General features: G+C 37.1%; 1 protein-coding gene across 5 annotated transcripts in view; it reads right to left on the bottom strand.

Moving 5' to 3' along the window:
• The window catches only part of DENND1A (DENN domain containing 1A), a 177,557-nt gene extending 160,894 nt beyond the window's left edge, over nt 1-16,663 (bottom strand). For all 5 annotated transcript variants that reach the window (XM_062011582.1, XM_062011584.1, XM_062011585.1 and 2 more), the window contains exons 1-2: nt 16,515-16,663; nt 10,513-10,583 (exon numbers count right to left, since the gene is read on the bottom strand). In XM_062011582.1, the coding sequence (XP_061867566.1) occupies nt 10,513-10,583; nt 16,515-16,531 (88 nt within the window). In that variant the 5' untranslated portion in view covers nt 16,532-16,663. The remainder of the gene's footprint in view (nt 1-10,512; nt 10,584-16,514) is intronic.
• Nucleotides 16,664-23,020: the final 6,357 nt, after the last annotated feature.

Genomic DNA, 23,020 nt, shown 5'->3' with positions numbered 1-23,020 from the left:
CTTACACTACTTACACTGAAAAAAAGATTTTCTGCTATGTTTTGGGATTACTTTTAGCATTCTAACACTGTTTATAATACTGGTGCAAATACTGCCACCAATAAAGAAACAAACATTAAAAAGGTGTCCTTTAAGCTTCCCTTTAAGGCATCTACCATAATCGTATAATTTGCTCTGGACATCATTAAAATGTAAAGTTAATGAGGATTCAGCTGAAAACAGAAGAAATGTAACCTATTTTCAGGCAAAACTTCTAACACTGCAATCAGAGGGAAAACCTCTTTGATGTCTCTTTGTCTCTTCTCATTAATTTTCTTTTGGTTTAAAAAAAACACAAAGGCTGTTTAAACTAAAAAATGCATAGAAGTTTAAACATGGTAATTATAGTCAAGCTGCAATGAGGTCATTAGGTTTTTAAAACTTTGAGATAAACAAAATTGAGATGTATGACTATTTTAAAAACATGTCAATACTCAATTTTAATTGTCCATGTGATTGATACCCACTGTATTCTAAGGATTTAGTCCAGATACAGAATTGCTTCAAGATGATTTAGTGAAGGATCTAATCCCATATTCAGGGTAAAGCAAAGCAATCAAGAAATACATCAAAATGAAAAGCATTGCAATTACTGTATTACTGGATACCACGTTTGGTATTTATAAGTGCAACAAAGCATGCTTTTTGCAATCGCCGTGCAAGAGAGATGGCAAACGGTGAGATTCTGCCACTTTGTACCACTGCACTTTATTAAAGAATAAAATATTGAACAAGTTAAAGAATTCTTTTTACTCACTATATTTTTGTTTATGAATACTGCTAAGGTACACACAAATCTATAGACTTCTGATTTAACATGCTAATTCTTTTCAGCAGAAAAAAAATCTTCCAAGAGCTACTTAATTAGCCAGCACTGACAGAATCTATGAGACACTGAAGTGGTATATATTTTTAGTGAATAATTTACAAGTAAATTTTCTCAAACCATAATCAAAACAATTTTTAACACTATTGTGTACAAGATGATAGATTATCACTAACACAAGGATGGCATTTAAGCCATTAAGTAAAAGCAGCAAATACACAGGACAAACATAACATTATTATCTTTAGTGTAGAAGGACATTAATCACAACAAAGCAAAATAAACGTATCTGTAACATTTTTCCATGTGCAAATATCACCTCTAGATAAAAATGGTATGAGTTGAGATCAATCTATTCATCTGTGGTAATTATGACTTTTAATACATTTACCCTTTGGAGTCTTTTTAATATGTTTGATAAGGATCTCTTCAAATTAAACTGAGTGAACAGGCAAGTATCAGATAAAGATACCAGAATAGTAACTTGAGAAGGAAATCTTAATGCAAATGAGGATTGTGTGATGTTTTGGCATGGGGGGGAGAGGTGAGTTGGTTGAGGGTTTTTTTCCACTCTGCCATATTTTCTTGCAGTTTAATCTTGTACCTCACTACACTCCAGTTCTGGTCTAGCATCTCTTCAACTCTCTATTGAAGAAACAGCGTAATTCAATGTCCATTCTGATTGAGTTGTTTCTCATATCCTGGTATCTTTCCCTACTTGGCTCTACTGCTCTAGTGTCATAGTCACACAAAGCACGACTTAAATAACTCCAGTCAAACAGGAAGCTTATACAGATGAAATGAACTCTCTAGATTATAACAATTCCAGATAATAGATTATCGCTATCAGTTGTTTGTTCCCACCCTGCTATCCAAGGTTACCATCCTTAGTACTGCAGTTCAACTTCCTTGGTTTCTATCCCACTCTTCCATTAAATAAGTCCTATAAAAAGTACGTTGAAAGCTGTTCCCATCAAATAAAAGAGACATAAAAAATCATCTTCCAAAGACTTAATAATCTGTCAGCATCTGGAATTTTAACAAAGATTTACCAAACATTGGTAGCCCCAGCAGGGCCAAAAATCTCCCTCATCACCAGTCATAGTTCAGCCACATTCCCTTAGCATTGCTTCTCCCCTCTTCAATGACAGAATCCAGCAGACAGCAGGTGCTACACTTTCTCCACAGACAGTGAGTATGTTAGGATATTAACAGAACACAATCTTGAATTTATTTTACACTTATTTAATAATAATTTAACCTCAAATCATCTTTTTAACTCTATTTCAATCTTATTTAAAAAATAAGCAAAAAACCCCTCCAAAACAAAACTAACAAAAAACCACAAGAAAACCTGACAATGTCTCTTTTTGTTCACGACAAAAAAAATATCACACCAAAGAGAAGCAGAGCAATACTGCCTCAGGCATTCTGATAGGCCTCTTTTTGAATTAGAGTTTACATTCTCTTCTTACAAGGAACTACCTATAACAAAAAGAACCACTAATAAAAATAGATCTATTTCATCCTCTGCTTTACAAAATTTGCTCTGCTGGCACGTTAAACTTAAAGTAGTGCTCCAGGTAGAATTGCTGACCTACATGTAAACAGACTAAACGCAGATACAATTTCTAAACTCCAATATTTTTATTGAAAACACTCACAGAAAGCATCAGTAGAACTGCAGATGGGCCAAATGTCAGTCATTTCTGAGACCACACTTAAAACATCAGACCAAAAAATAAACCCTCAAAATCACTATTCTTCATCTACTGGGAATCTACTTTAAAGTCATTACTACTTTGTTTCATTTTCATCTGAATGACACTCTAATTAAAAGTTCTTTACAGAAATGTCTATATCTAGATTAACAGCAGATTGCAGATGCATTAAGCTTTAAGCAAAAGTTAACACTCATTAATGAGATTGTTCTGTTGTGATTAAATAAGGAAAAACAAAAACAAACCACTTTGGAAATTTTTGTCACTAAAAAAAGTGACAAAAAGTTCAAATTATTCCTTTAAGTCACACACACTCCCCCCTTTATCAGCAACTTTTGACTCTATACAAAGTACATTCCTGTTACAGTTTATTAGAATAACAGTCCTTGTCTTAAAGGAGCACATTAACAGAGAGTTAATTGCAACAAGCACTTCATCAAATTCTTAAACACTTCAAATGCTGAAATATTAAATGTCTCAGCAGTATTTGGTATCTAAATTGATTCTTTCAAGACTTTTTAAAAAGAGCAATCAAAGTGCTCTATAAAATTCAGGGGAAACTGCAAGTACAGGGAGTGAATGAAAATAATTTGTTAAAATAACCTAAAAAAACCTCTCTAAAAAAGTTTCAGTTTAGCAGTTAATTTCAACCTGCAGTTAAAAAGGCACTAGCTGTCAGTCAGTTTTCTCACCCAACTCTATCATGAAAAGAAAAACTGACAGATCACAGGAGCTTGCCTTTGTAAACCAATTCGGGAACTTTCATGCTTCTTATTTGTTAGGTTAAAGGTTAAATTGCTGACCTCTGCCCTCCTGCTTAGCAGCCTTTCCCTTTTTCTGTAAAGCTTTATTTTGGGGCTGTATTTACATGGATTAGTCTCTTTTCACGCTAAGAAGGAATCTGTTCACAGCCAAAGCCTTAGTTCTGGTTGTACAAAAAGCAGTCACAATTATTCAGCAGCAGACAATGACCATATTGTGGATTTACAAAAAAACCACCTCAGCCATGGCAAGTTCTGTCCTTGCTGCACAAAACAATAGAAGAAAAATCTTATCAAGCATTCAAGAGAAAGCAAACAAAGCAGGCCCACTGTGAACTTGATGAAGATGTCAAGCTCCTTTAAAAAAATATAAATCAACAAAAGAGTTTAAAGTCTTGTGAGTGAGACTTTCTGTGCTGAATTTTTCTGTCTAGTTAAACAGTGCCAGCAGTAGCAATATAATGCAGATTAGTAAATACTTGTGAGATAGAAAAGACTGTAGACAGAAGTAGCTAAAGCACAAAGCAAAAAAGGACAAACAGATCTCTTCCCACAAAATAACTTACAGATAGGGAAAAACGTCCAAGTCACACTTGATATTAACGCTTTGGGAGTTTATTACACCTTGTATCATCAGCTAAGAACATACCTAAAAAATGCATTAGATTAAATTGATGATGACTTGCAATATGACTTGTAATATTTTTTCATAAAGTGAGTTTCTCTTTAAGTTGGTTTCCGTATTTCATTTATACTGCAAAAGCCAAACTGTGACTTGTCTTCAAACAAAACAGTTCCAACAGTGCTACTTATTTGATCTGTACACTGCTACTAATTTCTTTGTGACAATCTTCCACCTTGTTTGTATGTCGAAGAAAAGCAATCAAATGGAAATGGGAAAACAAAGCTGCAGCACAGGGGAATCAGAATACTCAAATACTACTTACCTACTTAGATTTGGTTACTTTTCCAATCCTGCTTTAGGTTGAGTTAGGTGTAGCAACATAACAGCATAAAGATGGAATAGGAAAACCCGTGATACCAGAATTACAGCACATGTCCAACAGAAAGTTCTTATTTAATGGAAAGAGATCTAAAATTTGCATTTCCTTTGTTACTCCTAAATCTTCAGTATGTTATCTATTTCTCAATACTTAACAGGCAGACAAAATGTTTTTGCCCTAAAAACTAAAGGTTGCTCTGTGAGGTGCCCAGGTAAGCTTTACGGACTTTTGAATGACCAACTCTTAACTTAATCTTACTCCAGTAAGATTGTTTATTTTAAAGAAAATACTTCATCTATATGAGAGAGCACTGCTCTTCTATGTACAATTACAACATATGACAAAAAGATAATAATCAGTAGCAGTGTGTCTATTTTGCTGAGACAGAAACCTGCTAGTTCTCTCTACCTGTTAAAGTCCTATCATGGAAACCATAGTGACAACTGTAGAATAATTTTAAGACCCAAGCACATCATGACTTCTCCCAGCAGAGTTAAGGACTTTGATTAGCTTAAGTTATAACATTTGTGATCTACTGGGAAGGGGGGGAGGGAGGGACTGAGCTACTACAACACAAGGCTAGAACATGAAAAGTAAAGAAGGAAGTACTTAAACTACTCACAAGCTTCTAGTAGGAACAAGATTAGTAGTACATGCTACTCTCAGAGCCAATTCAAATGCAAATTTCATCCTTTCTCTCAAACAATGATAAACTACCTCAGAGTTAATAGTTTCCTTCTAAGATTCATCTCCCTTTTCAACTTAGTGGTATGTTTTGGAGAAAAGAAAGCAGCACATGGTGAGTCTTACAGCAAGACCTTTTAAATTCTGTCATAAAAGAAGTAGTATAAACCACATTTCCTTTACTAATCCAGTGAACGTTTGTTAAACTCTAACACACGTTTTGTCTATGTTATCACATTTAGGCTTCTAACTTGCCATGGTTTTCAAAAAAAAAAAAAAGAGAAAGAAATCCTTTAGCTCTACTAAACCATTTTAGCTTTTTCCTTGAACACACAGCAAGAATTTATGCTACACTCACAAAAAGATGAAAGATGAGGTCCTTGGAGAGAAAGGCCTTTTGGCACACTACATGGTAAAGCTACAGATTTGACATACTTTTATAAAATGTCTGCTTTGGCAGAACACAAAAACCCCACACAAAAGCATGCAACGTCCTCCCAGACAGGGGTGCAGGGGGTGTTTTACTCTAGTGAGCTTTTACTTTCAAATGTTCATACCTAGAGACTGTATCGATCAGTTACTTTAGACTAACAAATTCTCTTTTTCTACATGAACAGTTTTATAGTTAGACAATTCTTCTCACAGCCCCATCTAACAAGAGAGGATCTTTGACTGAGGTCCAGCAAGATCCTTAAATTTGTCACCTTGTATTTCTGATGAATGATGAAAGTACTTTGAAAGTTAAAAGAAGAATTTCTTAAGCAGTTAGTTTGCTTTCCCTTTCTTCACATAGGTATTTAAACTAAAATTGCTAGTAGATTCTTTCTACTTTTGCATCTCAAAAAAAACGAAGCAAACCTTTAGCTGAGGCTTCAAAAAAGATGCAGTTTGAATACACTTTATTTGCAAGCATACAATGTGTCATCTAGAACTGGATTTCTAGTAGTGCTTATGCAGTTATAACTTGTAAAATAAACAATACAAGTTCTTTGTAAATTACTACCTCAACTTCCGTAAAGTTTTACCATTATGAGATGCCATGACAAATACACCAGCCTGCCATTAAGACTTCACAATCTCATTAAATGCCTTTTCCCTTCCTGTACATTAAGTTTAAAAATGGGAAAACAAATCCAGTAAAATAGTATTTCATACAAAGAATCTATTTTGCTCTCAATTCATCCACTGTGTGTGACAATTCCAATAAAGGAGAGAAGATCACAAAAGACCCAAACTTATTTTAATAAATTAAAATGTTGATCAGTAGCTTCAGCTGAGAATGTTCAACATTATTTGCCTCACAACATACTATTCTGTGGAACACACACAGCCCTAGCAACAGAGAACTTGGACAGTTAAGATTTAAATGGGTACCCTTTCAGCTTCTTGAACTTGAGAACCACTAGCTGTCAGTGGTGAAATGCAACGCAGAGACATCCTCTGCTGCAAAGATTTTTATGTCAATGAGTAAGAAAAGGATCGGAAAGAAACTTTCATTTTAAACATAACAGATAGCAGCATGCTAGCAAAAACTATGGTAGACCTTAAACCTTGCATGTAGTGTTCAGAAGAACTATACTTATTTTAGTGTCAACTAAAACATAGAACTACTCGTATCTCCCAAGTCATACTTAAGTGTAACAGCACAAAGGCAAAACTAGTGCAATTATAGGTGATGTCCAGAATGTATTACTGGTATTTTCTGGGCAATAAGCTGGATTGTTATTCTCCTCTGTCTATGATTTTTGAGGCTTTATTTAATTTAATTCCTGAAGCAAGGTTAAGTTGTATCAGTGAAACCTCTAAAACAATCACGATGTATCTAAAAGATGTTGTTCGGTTGCGGGGTTTACAAAAGCAACGTGCCTAGATTTCGTGAGGCAGATGGCCTCCTTTGAGTGATAAGGAAAGTTAGAAAGTAACAAGGAAAGTTAGAAATTCTCTGCAGTTGGAACTATAGCACTGAAATGCATAAAGACAAAACAACCCCCCCACACATGCAACAGAATATTAAACTCTTCTTTGTGTACTAGAGTTTGTCTTGGTAATCAAATTGTGTCAAGTGCTAACAATCTATTCACCTGGGATGGCTGAAAGCCAAAGTTACCAGCCATAGTTGTTGAAGAGTTGACTTTGCTGTGTCCATGTACAGAGTATTAGCATTTTACTCCATTCCAATTACACCAGTGAACAAAAGCTATCTATTGAGACTTTAATATGAGTCAGCCTATTAGTGAGGTTTCTGTATCAGCCTTGGAACTACACCTTTTCCTAGAGTCACAGCCATTGCCTAGTACTTAGCTGGTACTACAAAGAAAAATATCAAAGTATTAACAGTGTAAATTTCAGTCAATATTTTCCCTATAATAACATTCCATTTTTTAAAACCACAACTATTTTTTCCTCTCTTCCTGCAAGTGTGTGGGATTTGGTGAGAAGCATTACACAAAGTTCCTATGCTTGATATACTTGACACCTACATGTTCTCACTAACTTCCATGTTATGCAGACTCATTTCTTTCTGTTCTGTTTTGCTGCCCTAGACTTTTGGTAAGAAGGCATCAACCTTTTATCAGAAGATGGTATGGACAAGAGAACAGCGTTATTTGATGAAACATGAATGGAAAATTAAATTAAGGAAATAACTTCTGAGTAACAAATATTCATCTCAGTGTTGCTAGTCACAGTTACAGCTATTTCGTTTCACAGTTCTCAAAGATATCGCATTTCATACAGTGATTCAGTAAGAAAAATCCCTACGTCCCCAAATAAGACCTGTGAGTGTAACAGAGAATACAGACAAATAGAGTTTTAGGTAACACTTGAATGCTTAAACTGTATAAAGTACCAAAGAGTGTCCTCATGGTGAACACAGTCTCGATATTCAGTGAGAATGTCTCTTGGTTCAGTCTCTCATTGCCTCTTGTCCCCCTGTCATGCATCACTGTGAAGTGCCTGGATATCTCACCTTGACGAACTCCTCATAGGTATGGACGGCTGTTATTCAGGTTCTTTGAAGCCTTCTCCAGGCTGAAAAAGCCCAGTATTCTCAACCTCTCCTCATAGACCAAGTGCTTTTGCTTGCTCACCATCTTGGTGGCCTTCCATTGAACTTGTTCCAGTTTACCAGTGTCTTTCCTGAAGCCTAGAACAGATTTTTTTCCTTCTGCAGACAGCTGTGTTGGTAACTAAGAGGAAGCCTTCTTTATGACAATCAATGGATAATGTTGCTTTCATTCATATCAAAGGTTATTAAACAATTTTTTAATGCAACATTGTTAACCATTACATGAGCAATAAAGATACTTGAAGGTACAACTCTCTGTAAGCAGTTAATCTCCCATTTAGCAAGATGCAAGCGAACTATGAAATATATTAAAGCTTTTAATTGCAGTTGACATTTAACAGTCAAATGGAAAACACTCTTCACTATGCAAACTTTTGAATAAAGCAAAATAGAGGCATGTTTTACCATCCCACAAGCCAGACAATCTCCCACACTAGGACTGTTACAGCTTTGGTGCAAGTCATTCTACTCAAGACCGTGTCAGGAGAGACATAGATAGAAGAACCAGGAGTATTGCAAGTAACCAACAACACTATTATACTAGACTTGAACCTCAAAAACAGTTGTCTTAGTTAATTTTGGGATCCATCACGTGGGAAGAAATAGTTTTTTAAGCATGCCTGATAATTTTCTCCATACATACCTTTTATACATTTTGCTTTTAACAGTAACTGCTCCTCACCATAAAACAAAATTCTCCGACTAAAAAAACCCATGTTGATGTGTATTCTTGGTCTTCTGGCATAGAACAGTTAGCCAAAAAGCAGAGGGACTATGTGAAGGTCTCTATGTCCACATTTCTAGCATGTCAATTGGCCTGTGATACAGCATAGCTGTTAAATACAGTTCATGTTGTAGAAAACCAAACAACGTTCATTTAAGCAGAAGGACAGAGTAAGTGGGGATACACAGTTCTAAGACTTCTGAGATTCAAGGGCACTTCCTAAACATTTTTTTAAGAAAGGTGAGAAAAAAATCTTTTAGAAGATTATTCAGAGATAAATAATAACTGCCAAATGTGACTTACGAAAACATTTTTTTAATCACCAAACGCAATTTGTGATTTTACACCTACAAGTGCATACAACAAACCTAAAAACACAACTAAGTGAAACTCCCACAGAATCAGTTGGTTTATAGAACAAAATGTATACTAAATTCTCCAATTAAAAACCTGTAAAGTAGTTTCCGTGCTTTTTAACCCACCTTCCCACAGCAGGGAATTAATCCCTCCAAGGGGATGCAAACAAACTTCAAAGAGAAGATTATACCCAGACACTAGTACTGTACAATGTAATGTTTATGGTTAAATTTGTTCAGATTTTCTGGCACTAGAATCCAGGTCAGATGTGCAGAAACAAAGGCTAGTTATTAAAAGGGCTCCTGCAGTTACATCAAATAGTTGTGATGGCATACAGCAGTAGGACAAGCCAAAACTGTATTCCTGTTACAACTCCTATGGAGGCTTTGGCAGTAAAGGAAAGAATTGCAGCTATTTGACTTTTGCTGATTGTAGCAAACAAATACAGAATAAAACAAGACAAGCAGCTTTCCAGACAATAAAATATAAAAACCCTTTCCATTGGTTCATCATACCATATACACAATACACACATGATCATTTCATCAAAGGGATATTACATCAGTGTATGTTGATTAACCACAATTATTCAATTTTGACATCCCTTCTTTTGATAACATTCTAGAGGCTGATTTCACAAACAGTATCTTAAACTAAACTCTCAGATTATGAATTTCAGTCTTTACTTTTCCTGCATTAGGTTTAGGGGAAAAACAAAAAAAAAACAATAAAAAAAAATCACAAATGTACTTCCATGTTAGTGTCAGCAGTTATCAGGTTTCTCCAGCACATGAACACTTGTCAGAAATAATATTATAGAAAAATACTTGTATCATTATGGCTTGATAACAATGTTTGGTAAAATTAGTTAACAAAATCATAAGCTGCTCTCCTGCCTTATTTCTAGATCAAATCATTTGACTAAAGGAAGAATTCTGGGAACAGATAAAAACAGAGACAGGAAGTAAAAACAAATTCCATTAAAGAAGTTTTAGACTATGTTTTTCTTTAAAATTACCCATTTGTTACATGAGTAGCAAACATACATTCCAAAATACTTTCACTTTTGCAACCTAATGAAGAGTCATTTCTGTTTTGAAAAAAGAAAGGCAAAACAGTCAAAGAGATCAGAAAATTGTCCACAATCGGGAACAGAGGCAAGAACTTCTCATTATTAGTCCTAAATGTAAAAGATGCTGCAGAACCAGCAAAAATATCTTTAAAAGCCAGAACAGCATAATACTACATACACTACATTATTTCACAAAACATGGTTCTTAAGAACATTTTTAGTCAATAAGTAGGTAGAATTGCAGTACAAAACAGTACCTTTCCCAGTGCAACCAATTCCTGAATAGGTTACTTCTGCATACACTTCAAAGGTAGTTTCCGGATTTTGTCTGAAAGAAAAAAAAAAGGTGGTTAGCACATTGAAGGGTTTTTTTTAAGTGTGCTTTCAATTACTGAGTCAAAAGGAGCTCTAAGAATGCACACACTACAATGACAACTTGATAAACTAGATTTCTTGGTTTATAGCCTGCGGTGACTTCACAGCAGATCTTTCTGACTTACTAGTATGTACCAAGATATGACTGAAGCTCAGATGAGTCAGTATGAACATGCTGCCTAACACACTTCCACAGAGAAAAAAATTATCAAAACAATAGAAGTCAAGCACACTGAATCTTTAAGTCAATTCAATTGTTGTGACTAGTCTGCATTTCTAGACACTGAAGTATCACAGGCCTACCATTCACAACTTTGCCAGAAAAAGAAAATTCTGCCTTTTATATTGTTTTTCAGAATGTTACTCACACAGAGAAACAACAGTTATTTAAGTTCTTGGCCACGGCAGTAATTTTCATTACATATGTGACTTACAAAAGCAAGTTCCTTTTGTTTCACCCTTAGTTTCAAATGAGAAAGTAAATCCCATACGGGGATTTTTTTCAGGGAAACAAATAATCCTGAATAGTCTTTTCACCAACAGAAAACAGAATCACATTGCCCAAAGCAAGACAAGCAGCCTAAATTCACATTTTCATTAATGTGACCCTTGACTTCAACTTCATGACATCTATTTACTCCGGAAAAAGGAGGGGGGCAGAGGAGAGCTGCAGTCAAGAGGATGAAAAGTCATTTAATGCATATTTATTGGAAAACTGAAGAGGTGTATTTAGGATAAAGACAGTTCCCCTCTTTAATACCTATCAAAATATTTCTACCTCTTTATTAAAAAAAGGCCATGCTGAAGAATATTACAAATGCACAAGGTTTCATCTCACGAGAATCCAGTGTGTTAAATCCAGAAAGCTGAAGGACACACACGAAATAAAAAATACATGCAACAGTCAAAAATTATACCAAAACCAGCTACACAATGTAATGAAGCTTGAGGAAAGAGACTTATTCTGCTCCAGAGATATAAATGTACCAGTAATAAAAGTAAACAGTTAATGATATATGCCTTAAGGGGGGAAAAAAAAATTAGTGTACATTTTCAGTTCTTATTAATATAACTCCATAAGCAAAGCTCTGGAATTACATTTCATAAGGAACACATAAAGGCAGCAGATGACTATATTAGAAAGTGCACTTTCAGTTAAATTCTTGAGTAACAATTTTAGCTACTACAAAACTTTTTATGAGATTAAAGCGAATCACATATTAGACTTTAATTGTTTGGTTACTGAAATAGAGATTTTTGTAAATCTGAACACATGACATTTTAGACTTTTCTGGCTAAAATCAAGAATTAAAACAGCATAATTACTGCTCTAAATCTATGGCTGCTCATATAATGACAATAGTCTCCTGTGTGATAATGTAAACTAGTATTACAAAATTGTTGAGATATAATTAACTTGTGAATCTTGTTAGCTCCCTTACAGTTATAGATGAAAGTAATGATAAAACCACATATAGAATAGACACACACATCTATGCTAGAATTGCTACCTGAATAAGAGTTTATAAATAAAATTTGTCTTACCCAGCATCTCTAGTCAAATATATCAGTCATGGAGTTCAGCCTACTGTTCAGAGAATTATTATTTTTAATCCTACTTTCATACCAAAAAGGATTAAACAAAACATTTCTAACCATGCCACAAACCCACTCAGTGTAACTCAAGTGGCTTTAAGCCAAACTTCACACCTATTTAAAACAACAGAAAAGCTACCGCTGGTTTCAGTAGCCTAAGATCACACTCTACAGTTTTACAGAACACCTTGCAGGAGCAACAATATGGTTCACAATTCAATTAATGTTAATTTAATTTGCTACCAGCTCCCAACTGATTTGCCTTAAGGAGCTATTTTTCAGAAAACTACATTTGTAAGTTATGAGAAATCTAAAATCAACTATTATTTTGCAGTATAAAACAAACTTGCAGAATTCTCTCTGGGCTACTTAGAGTTGCTGCATAGAGTGTGCTTCACATACCGAGATTGTGAGCTACATTCCTGCAGTCATGGTACAGGATGAGGATGAAACGATACTCACGTAACACCAGAAATTTATTTTTCCTTTCATACGTGTTACTGCTCAGCTTTATCTTACCCTCCTTGTTTATGTCTTTATTTTTAGCACCTTGTTTCCTTAATTAAAAATTTATAAATTTTATAATATTTTTACAGCTAATGGATAAAATAACAAACACCTTTTTAAATATTTTGACAGAGTCTGTGTTCAAATTCTTTAGTGAAAACATTGCACAAAACACAGCTGGCAGGAGCACACACTATATACCGAAACTTTCAGACAAAAAGACATCACATTTTGTACTTTAATATTCCATGACAAATGTCCACTTATTTCTATGAACAGTGAAATTAAAGTGGCTTTGCCAAGTCAGAAAGTTAGTATTAAAGGCTGCATTCAACAAGCTAATGCTTTAGTATCAGAATGAAGTCATTGTTGAATTTTCAGTATTTTATAGCTTTTCAGTGGAATTAAGGAAACAAGTCACTATGAAACTTCATACAATTTGCAAATATAGCATAAACATGTACCACTATGTATATTTTGCAGTCCATTTTTATGACTACTAAACTACCCTGCAGACATCTAATGCCACCTGTGCATTGTATTGAAACCTCAACCCACTGAAATCATCCACAGCATTATAACCTTCACACTCACCTACACACACCAAGCTTTCTTTCCTTCCTTCCAATAATCACTTAAAAAACCACGGTCAGCTATCAAGTGAACACAGAGATGCAATAAAAAAATACATAGGACATATACATACAAAAATACACAGTACTCTATTTATTTGGTAACTGGATAATGTCAGAAAGGAATACAATACTTTTTTGTCAATAGAAATTAGAGAAGGAGTTCTACACGAAAGGAATGCTTTTGTGATAAACACTAGTTATATGAATTACTTCAAGCCTCTCTGATGTAGAAATAGCTTTGGTATCAAAGTAATTCCTAAGAAATCCACTTTTACAATAAAGTAGTAGAATATTTAAATTTTCTACCTGGTATTCCATAGGCAGATAATATTACATTTCAGTATAGAGCAAACTTTATGATAAACATCTGAAAGCATTCCCAGAATAACATTAAGGATCTCTTCTGCCATCACTGAGATACATCCACCTCTGGAAAGGAACAAGCCAAGTTTTTTTACATCACAATGTAATTCTGTTGAGCAGACTGATATTGACACATTATTCAAAAAAACTCAATCCTTTCTCCCTTCTAATGTCTTCTGTACTGAAGGCAATGAAGAAGTGATAGTAGCCAGGTTAACTAGATTCCTATTTTATATTACCTTGTTGGCACAGTGTGCCTTGCACATACTGTATGACACGCTCCAACACGAAGCTTAACCCAACAGTGTAACTCAATACTCAATTTACCTTTTTTCGCCTGCAGCTATACACAAGCCAAAAGCTTAAAGGATTGCTGGCAACTTCTTGATTTCTTTCACTTCAGTGTGATGCAGCTACTGATAATTTTCTCCAAGCAATCTTTCACTCAAATGACTCATTACGATGCATCCATCAAAAATATCTGACACATATGTCCAGGTTTCAGGCAGAGTGTATCACAGTGTGTGCAAGTGATCATGTGCCAAGGAGTTTAATATCACTCATAATTATCAATCTATAGCAAGAAGTAAGAGATCTGACTACTGGATTTTTGCTAGAACTCCAACACATATTGACAACACCACTAAAGGAGACATGCCTCAGTATATCCAATTCTAAAAATAGTCCTCTTAGTCACTCCTAGCTACCCCAATAAGAGAGCTACTTATCAACCTGAAAATCTTTGCCAGACAGAAAAGTAGAAATTAGCTAGAAAATCCTTGCTCAGAAGAGTACACCAGAAAAGCCTCTTACACAGGCTCTCTCACTCTTTATATATTTGAAGATTGTTTTGAAAATTTGTCCTTACTTTACTTGCTCTTAGTGTTCTGTCCAAAGTGGAAAAAACCCAGTTTATTAGTTGTTGCTCAAGGCAAAGTGGCTTAACTACACAATAGGCAAAAACCTTTCTCATGATGTCCAAGAGGAATAAAAAGCAATGGTTTTTATGTGGAGTTATCACCTATGTTTTCCTGGTGACAGAGAAAGACATAGGCTTTACCTGTAATCTTGAAAGACTTTGCACAGAGCAAGTCCTAAAGTCCACTGGCTATAATAAATACTTTTAACTGCTACATGTCCTCACTGATACTGGTGAGGTTTCCAGTTGAAGAAACTCCTCTGAGTGATTACGTTCACATTTGGCAAAGTGTACACAAAGCCATTAAAGCTCAAATTAGCAATCAAAGCCATAAACATGGTAAACACAGCTTGTGGACTCAGTATGTACACAAACTACATTTAAAGTGAGCATCAGCTTTTTAATAGATATAAGATAAGGTCATCATAAGAAGTCATTTCAGATCATAATCTTGAAGTGACTCAAACAAGGATGACCACTGCAAGATCCAAACATGCAAGTTACAGATATAGCCTGCTCTGCTGTCAAAATACTAACCATTTTAGATTCTACCTCTATGTGAAGGTAAGCTGAAAGTTTTCTAGTTTCTCAGCCTTTGATATTTTTGTAGCAAAAGTTAGGAAACCATATGCCAAAAATGTGCAAAAATTACCCCCACAGTATCTCTCGAAGAAGGAAGGTTGCTTTCTGGAACCAATCAGCCACCTCGGTAACATCAGCGCAAGCACTCATTATCTACTTCATTTTCCTAAAACATCTACCTGGACGGACACACATTTACACCTGTCCTTTAGGTCTGTGAACATCAAGATGTGTCATCAAACTAAGGACACTACAAACTCTGTCTCCTCCAGTCTCACATTCAAGTTAAACAAAAGGGTGAAAAGTTAAAAGCCTCCTGTAATCTTGAAGAATACTGTATTCAATAAGGAAAAGCAATGGCCCAACAGCACCCCATGAAACTGCTAAATAAAATACAATCTAACTGGGTTTCTCCAGTCACATCTTTTATACAGAAAGATGTCAACACTATCTGCTTGGTGATAATGCTACTACAGCTCTACCTGTCGCAGAGGATCTGAATTTGCCTAGAATAGCCTATAATGAAGTGAGATTCTTCAACATACCAACAGGGCTTACCAGTAAACCAACCTTAAGTTTTAAGAAATTATAAATAATATTGTGGGCACGGATAAGCAGGCCCAACACGTTAACCACTCGCATCACTCTGCCCAAATCCCCTTGCGAATGCACTTTCGAGAAATAGTCACTAGACCATCTTTCTTTCGGCACACTCTAACCTTGGCAAGGAGGCTTTGAATTCTCTCGACCCCATCACACCCCCATAGCAGCTGTCACCAGCGCTGGCAATGAAGGCTTCCCCACTCCAGCTGCCACCATCCACCTGAAGGCCTGCGCTAATAAATTTGACCTGGCCTCACAGCCTGGCCCTATGCGCTACCACACATAGAACTGAGGGGAGGGAAGAAGAGAGCAGACAACAGACCAGGATCGGGTTTGAGGGCGGGAAACGACACTCCCCTCCTCTCCTCAAGGCAGGGGGGACGGGGAGCTTCCCACCCCGGGGGCCTGCCGCTGAGGGGGTTTGACGGCAAGGGGCCCTCCGCCCTGCCGCCGCCGCCCTCCCCGGCCCGCGAGCTGTAAGGGGAAGCACTCTTCCCCCTTCTTTCTCCCCCTCTTTCTCGCCCTATCCCAAGGCCTGTAGGCTCGGCCGGGGTCTCGCCCGCGCGGCCTCACACGGAGCTGGAAGGAGGGCGGGGAAGTCCCCTTCTCGCTCTCCAGAGCCCTCCCGCTTTCCTGAGGGCCTTGCAAGCGAGGCAGAGAGCTCCGGGGGGGCACTCACTTGATCCTGGATCCCATGGTCTCTGAGGGGCCGCATAGACCCGAGACAGAGAGAGAGAGAAAGGGGGGAGGGGGCCGAAGCTCGGTGGGCTGCGCTTTCTCCGCCACTCGCCCCCTCACTCCATCCCGGCCGGCGCCGCCGTCGCCCGAAGCCCGTCACGGCGCGGAGGCTGCCGGGAGCTGTAGTGCGGCGGGGGCGCGCGGGCGCGGGAGGGGCCAAGGGCCGGCCGGCAGGGCAGCGCACACTGCGCCTGCGCCAGCTTTCCCGCCTTGACCCCTCCTTGCGGTGGGCGGGAAGTGCCGTTCCCCTCAGAGCGCCTCAGGCGGCCGTCCTCGCGGGGTGCCCTGGGCCGTTGCCTGTGCTCCTCAGCACTCGTCGTACTCAGCGGCTAAAATTCGGCGAAGAGCCGTACTGAGCAGGAGAGCCAGGAAGGGGCCGAGTGGGACACTCATCTCCAGCAGCCGGCCATGGAGGAGAGCTGCCTCACGGCCCTTAACGACTTGTTAGGGGGAACCGAAGTGTCAGCACCTCCTGAACAGGGCCAAAACGCACCACAAACGTGATCCAGACCTCATAGCAATCCACAGGGGACTAATATCCCGACCAGATGAGGACCAGGAGTGTCCATCCTGGAAAGCCCTGTGAAGAGGTGAGCTATCCCCACAGGTTCAGTATCTGTCATGGCAAGAAGCAGACTGGAGCTCCAGGCAGGAATAAGTGTCCGATATCTAGGGACTACAGAAGAGAAAAAGGCAGAGAGGGAGCCTGTGAGCTGGTACTGTTGCAGAGCTATGATAGAACATTTTACACTCTTGGTCATGGAAACCAAAGTGGCTGAAAACTCAGTAAAGGATGGTTAGAAATAATGACAAGGCCCTGTAAGGTCATAAAAGGGACTGGAGACTTCTCAAAAAGAAGTGAAGAAGAGATGAAATGCAGTCTGCTGAAAACAAAGCTTACATTGACTCAAAAACTACAGTAAGATTTTGAAACGTGCCTTGTTGGAGTTGGCAAACAGGATCAAACAGGTACCCAACAATTTTGTTAAACGTGTTTTACAGGAAGTTTTGGGGGAAGTTTGGACAATTTCTAACGTAATTTAACAAAATTTGGAAATATGGTTTAAAAAAACCTCAAGAGTGCAAATCACTGTGGAAGCCAACTGCTTGGCTGAGTAATCTAGTTAACTAGAAAGATAGGAAAGAGAATATCACATCTGAGATCTCTTGCATCCCATTTGCTCCCCAGAGAGTCTGGGTAGGAGAACTCATATCATCCTTATTTAAATACAAAATGTGGTAAACATTTATGCAAAAAATCCTGCAAGACTTATAGTAAGTCTAAGAAATGTTTGGCCAGATGAGTGTTTCTAGTACTAATTTGAGTACTTGAGGTACTTCCACCAAGGGCTCACACCCACACCCTCTGTCTTCAGCCATAGGTAAGGTGAAGCTTCAGAATTCAGCCATGACTTGAGCTGTGATGTAGATATACATCTGTATCCAGTCCTGATCCTGCAATATTTTATGTGTTTCCTGGCTTGAACTTAGACCTGTTACCATGGTTTTGTCATGTGGCTACTAGGCTGTTGTAAGGATCTGTTGCTGTCAGCACGCCCAGTCTGCTTGCCCTGCTAATGCCTGTGGGGCTGTGCCTGATCACTGAGGTCATTTTCCAGGTGACTTGTGGTCACCCTCAGCTCCTGACTAGTCTTCTTTAGCGTGCCGTTGGCCTTTGATGGTCCCTGACATGTTATATAAGTGTGATCTATATTGGTGTTCCCTGTCTCATAGAAATACCTGTATCAATATAGTGTAGCTTTTTAACTAAAACTACTGTGTTGAGACCAGGGATATTTTTCCCCTTTAAATAAGCCAGCACACCAAAGATTGTATGTATCACCACCAAATGAAGGTAAGTTTATAGAAATATTGTTAACATTTGTTACAAAGACAAAAAAATTCCATGGTCAGTAGTGAGAAAAAAAATAAGCTGATAAGTACAATGTTGATGCAGTGTAAAATAACCCAACAACATGGGGGAAAAAAAAAGCCCACAGTGTTTTAAGAGTGGCTAACTGAGTTTCTTTGATTTCATCACCTTTTTTGGAAAATGAATTGACATAAAACTTAGGAGAGTAGAGCTGAAGACTCAGAGGTTTAGTTTTGTTCTGTTTAGTGTGCTTTTTAAAGATCTGGTAAACTTACTAATATGAACAGATGAAGTAAATATTTAATTGGGACAGTATTGTATGCAAGAATAGTAAACTGATAAACATTTGATAATTTTTAGACTGGACATACAGAGCAAACAGGTGATTCAAATGAGCAATTTAAATCTTCTCACAGATTAAATTAGTTATTTGGATGTATGCATGCACCCTAACATGGAGAAAACGAGGTGTAAAAATTGGATTTCAAGAACTAGACTGAGAGGACTGAATAGCTGAGTTGATGGATGAACAGATAGTGGCTGATAACTAACAAACATTAGGAAAAATGACTTGCAAAATTAGTGTGTGGTAATCACCCTTAAATATGGCTCAGTGAAACCTCTCTTTTGTAGGTGAATGATTTGTAATGAGCGTATTTTTCTACCTCTAGGGGAAGAAATTGTAATAGCAACTCCATGTTGTTACTTGTTCCTCAGCGGTTTCTCAGCCTGGGTAATGTGCAGGTGCATGCTAAAACTTCTGAGAAGGAAACATTATTGTTACATACATTATACGATATGCATGAGATAATAAATCTGAAAAGCGATATGTTACTGTAGTTCACAGTTGAGAGTTTACTTAATAAAAATAAGTGAGAACCTGTATGGAAATTTGTAAGGTTCTGTCCTTGCTACAGAAAACACATTAATGGGTCTGGCAACATGAACACTGCAAATTCAGTCTGTGGAAACTCTACTTTAAAAGATCATCTAATAAAACAGGTGTGAGCTTGTAAATCTGGTAATGCTGAGACAGAGGAAACCGGAAAGGTGAGGAGAGGATGACTGACCAGAATTTCTTCTAGTTAAAAGATAAAATAGACACTCAGTATGGAATTAGTATGGTACACTCTAACTGTATTTTGTATATATGAAGCAAGGAAAGTCATCAGATATATTCCAGAATTCAATGCATGGTTATAGAACATAGTTCTTCTCCTGCAAATGGTGATAACAAAATAGGAGAATTCATTCAAAATTTCAACCAACTAGAGACTGAATATTTAAATATTTGTAAAAATTGTAAAAAATGTATTTTCTATGTGAAAATGCTAAAAGACCATGAGAAAACAAAAATGTAAAACACGGTATAGATGTTCCTGTTCAAATGTAGGAATTTTTTTTCTCTCTATCTGCCTAATATTAATTTGTGTTCCAAGCTGTAGATTTTTTTTTCCACTCTACCTGATGTATTTATGTAAACAAGCTGCTCATTAGGGAACCCAAATTACATTGCCTCCAGTTCTGTTGATGGTACTAATGTCTGCAGCTGGCCCAATGGTTTGGTGGTAATTGTGTAACAGTTACAGGGCAGTGGGGACAGTGAAGCCCCTGAGGAAAAAGAAGGGTTTAACCACACAAAGGTTACAGCAGTGCCTGCTGCCCTGTCCACAGAGTGGTGTTTTTGAATGTCTCAGAATAGATGAGCTGATTAACTATGAATCACCCTCCCAGAAGAGATGAAGAATTAATAGCAAACAAAAGGGAAGCATAAGGGAAACTTACGGCAGAAGAAAATAATCCAGGAATTAAAAGATTGGTGAAAGCCTTAGGACAGTTCCAGATTGACCAGAAAGTCGTAGTTCAATACCATGGAAATTGAGGTCTGATACTGTACACTCTAGGATGAATTTGGCTGTACCTAAATTTTAATATGTAATGCACCCGCAGTGACAAATGTATGTGAAAACAGTTAACTGTTTCTTCTCAATCAGTGACCACCCTTCTGAAGCATACTGTAATCTGAATTTCCTTGAGAAATTCTCTCTACTGCACCTCAGCCAAAGGGCATGGCAAGAAAATTCTGACTTTATAGATCAATAGTTGATCTTCATCTAAAAGGTTATGCCTTGAAAGAGACTCCACTGCTACCTGAATAACATTGATTATAAGATTCATGCATGTTTTTCCAAATTTCTCAGTGGGTAAAAATTAAGAAAATCTCTACCAATGTTTATAAACTGAGGGAAATCTTATTAAGTATATTTTTTAGATGTGAAGCACAAGTTATTTTATCAAACTTGAGCTTGTAATTCTTGTCATTATCAAACAGTATGCCACATGAGTTATGGATCAGGTCATTGGCCCATCCTATGTGCAAACAGCCTCCAGAAGTGTTCACATATGTTACTTCAGAAAAAAAGCCTGTTCTTAATGCTCCCAAACTGTGATTCATCAGGCATTGTTAGGAGAGCTGTTTAGCTTTCGGTGACGTTAGTTTATGCCCTGAAACAAGAGAGATGTTTAAATTGGCATATGTACCTGTGTGTATGGATGAAAATGCATTACACCTGCTTATTTTCCATTACAAGTTAAGAAAGAGTAATCTGTAATTGCAGAGTGCAATGATCCTTGGAAAGTACAGAAGAAAATATGCAAACTGATACAGAAAAAAAGAAATAAAACCACACAAGAATCATAGAACATAACTAGTGAGTTAAATCAAAAGCATTCTGTCTCCAAAATTGGACACTGACAGGTTTATGGAAGAGTGTATGAAGATGGAAGCACGTGGAATCCTCTGCCAGCCTCCAATAAACTAATGTGTTTTCTCAGCCAGTGGTTCTACTTCTATATAATAGTTTTCGGGGACATTTTCTTCCGTTAATTTGTTTACTTGTTTTTAAATCCATGTATAACTTCGAATCCACTACCTTCTGTGACATGGATTTTCCATAGCTTAATCACATGCCAGGTGAAAGAAAACCCTCCTTTTGTTTATTTTAAACCTGCCACAGTAATTTCGTTGACTCCTCACCAAATGTTGTATGAGGAGGGCTGTTTCTTATTTGCCTTACTCATGTCTTTCATGATTTCATAAACCTCACGATTTTATGGTCAAAATAAGAATTGCAGATGTATCTTAAGTTTTCTCATAAAATAGAAAAGGCTCTTTCTTTCCATTTCTGCATAGCAGTGTGGCAACATTATGCGTACTTTCTATACAGTACATAAAAAGCTAAGTAAGCAGTAAAATACCTTTCCTTTTAAGTGTTTGAAGTACCGTGCACTGAATGACCTTTTCATTCTCCATTCACAAAGAAATAAGAAATAACTATTCTTATTTCTGATACCTGTGATTATACCAATAGCTATAACTCAGGCCCATGAAATCCTTTAATATAAAGAGCCATGCTGGAGACTCATTCCCCTAAAGAAAAGAACCCAGGATGATTGACCTGAAATGACCTCTTCATTTTTAGTGAAAGGAGATCTAAATATGGCAAACATTTCCTTGTGCTACTGTCTCTCAACAGACTACATTTTTTTCCCATCAGAATCTCTCATGATTAACAAAAAAATGGTTATTTAATTTTATTAGGAAAATACAAAAATATCTGCCAGAACTGTCTGTTCTTTGTCACTAACTGTGTAATGATTTTTCTGTCAGAAAATCTGTGTTTTTATCTTCAAATATTTCCACTGTTTGCAACATTTACAATAGTGATCACATTTTCTGTTTTGGGGTCTTTAAGCTTTAAGTTGTTGATCTAGAGCATTATTGATTCACAAGTGTGCCAGCATAAAAAAAGTTGTGTTAAAAATACTAAAAACCAATTATGATTTTAAAAGACACACCAAAATGCAACACTTTTTTTGGTTTGGATTTTCCTTTTACCTAATGACTGCTTCTACATTTACCTGGAAAGAATCTGCGCTAGCTTTAAAGGAATCATAGTTTAGTACCATGTCTTTTCTGTAAATTGCATGTGATTTTCAGCTTTCAAAATCTTCAATATGCCAGATTCTTCCCAAGTCAACTTTGATTTGCTGAAGATGAATCAAATCTTCTGTATTTCAAGTCAGAACTGCTTTCTAGAGCTTTCTATATAAATTGCAAAACTAAGTGACTAACGCATGCAGACATCAAGCTGAATCATTAACATACGTGCATGGATGGATGTTACCTAAGATACCAGGAGATGAACTAAAGAAAAACGTTAGGGAAGGAAAACTATAATGAATTGCAATAATTTTGTTAAGTATTATAGAAAAAGCATAAATCTGTGGATTAAATAAACCATACAAATAATCCAAGTTCCCAACAGAGGCGAGAGGGGTGTCCTGGAGGTGAAGACACCCTTTTGGAGTCACTCTTTCACAAACTGACAAGTCTTTATAAAATGCCCACTTCAAATACGTACTTAATACTATGTCAAGCAGTAGAAACAATCAAATCTTCCAAAAATCACCAAACGCCTGTTTTCCAAGAAACATCTGAGGGTCTGCAGCCTTGCTCTTTTTTTTAAATACAGTTCCAGCTAGAGGAAATTGACTCTGCAGTGTTTATCCTC

The sequence above is a fragment of the Colius striatus genome, chromosome 19, assembly GCF_028858725.1.
Source record: "Colius striatus isolate bColStr4 chromosome 19, bColStr4.1.hap1, whole genome shotgun sequence".
Taxonomy (NCBI): Eukaryota; Metazoa; Chordata; class Aves; order Coliiformes; family Coliidae; genus Colius; species Colius striatus.
Note: the sequence above shows the minus strand (reverse complement) of the source record. Positions and strands in the feature narration are given on the sequence as shown.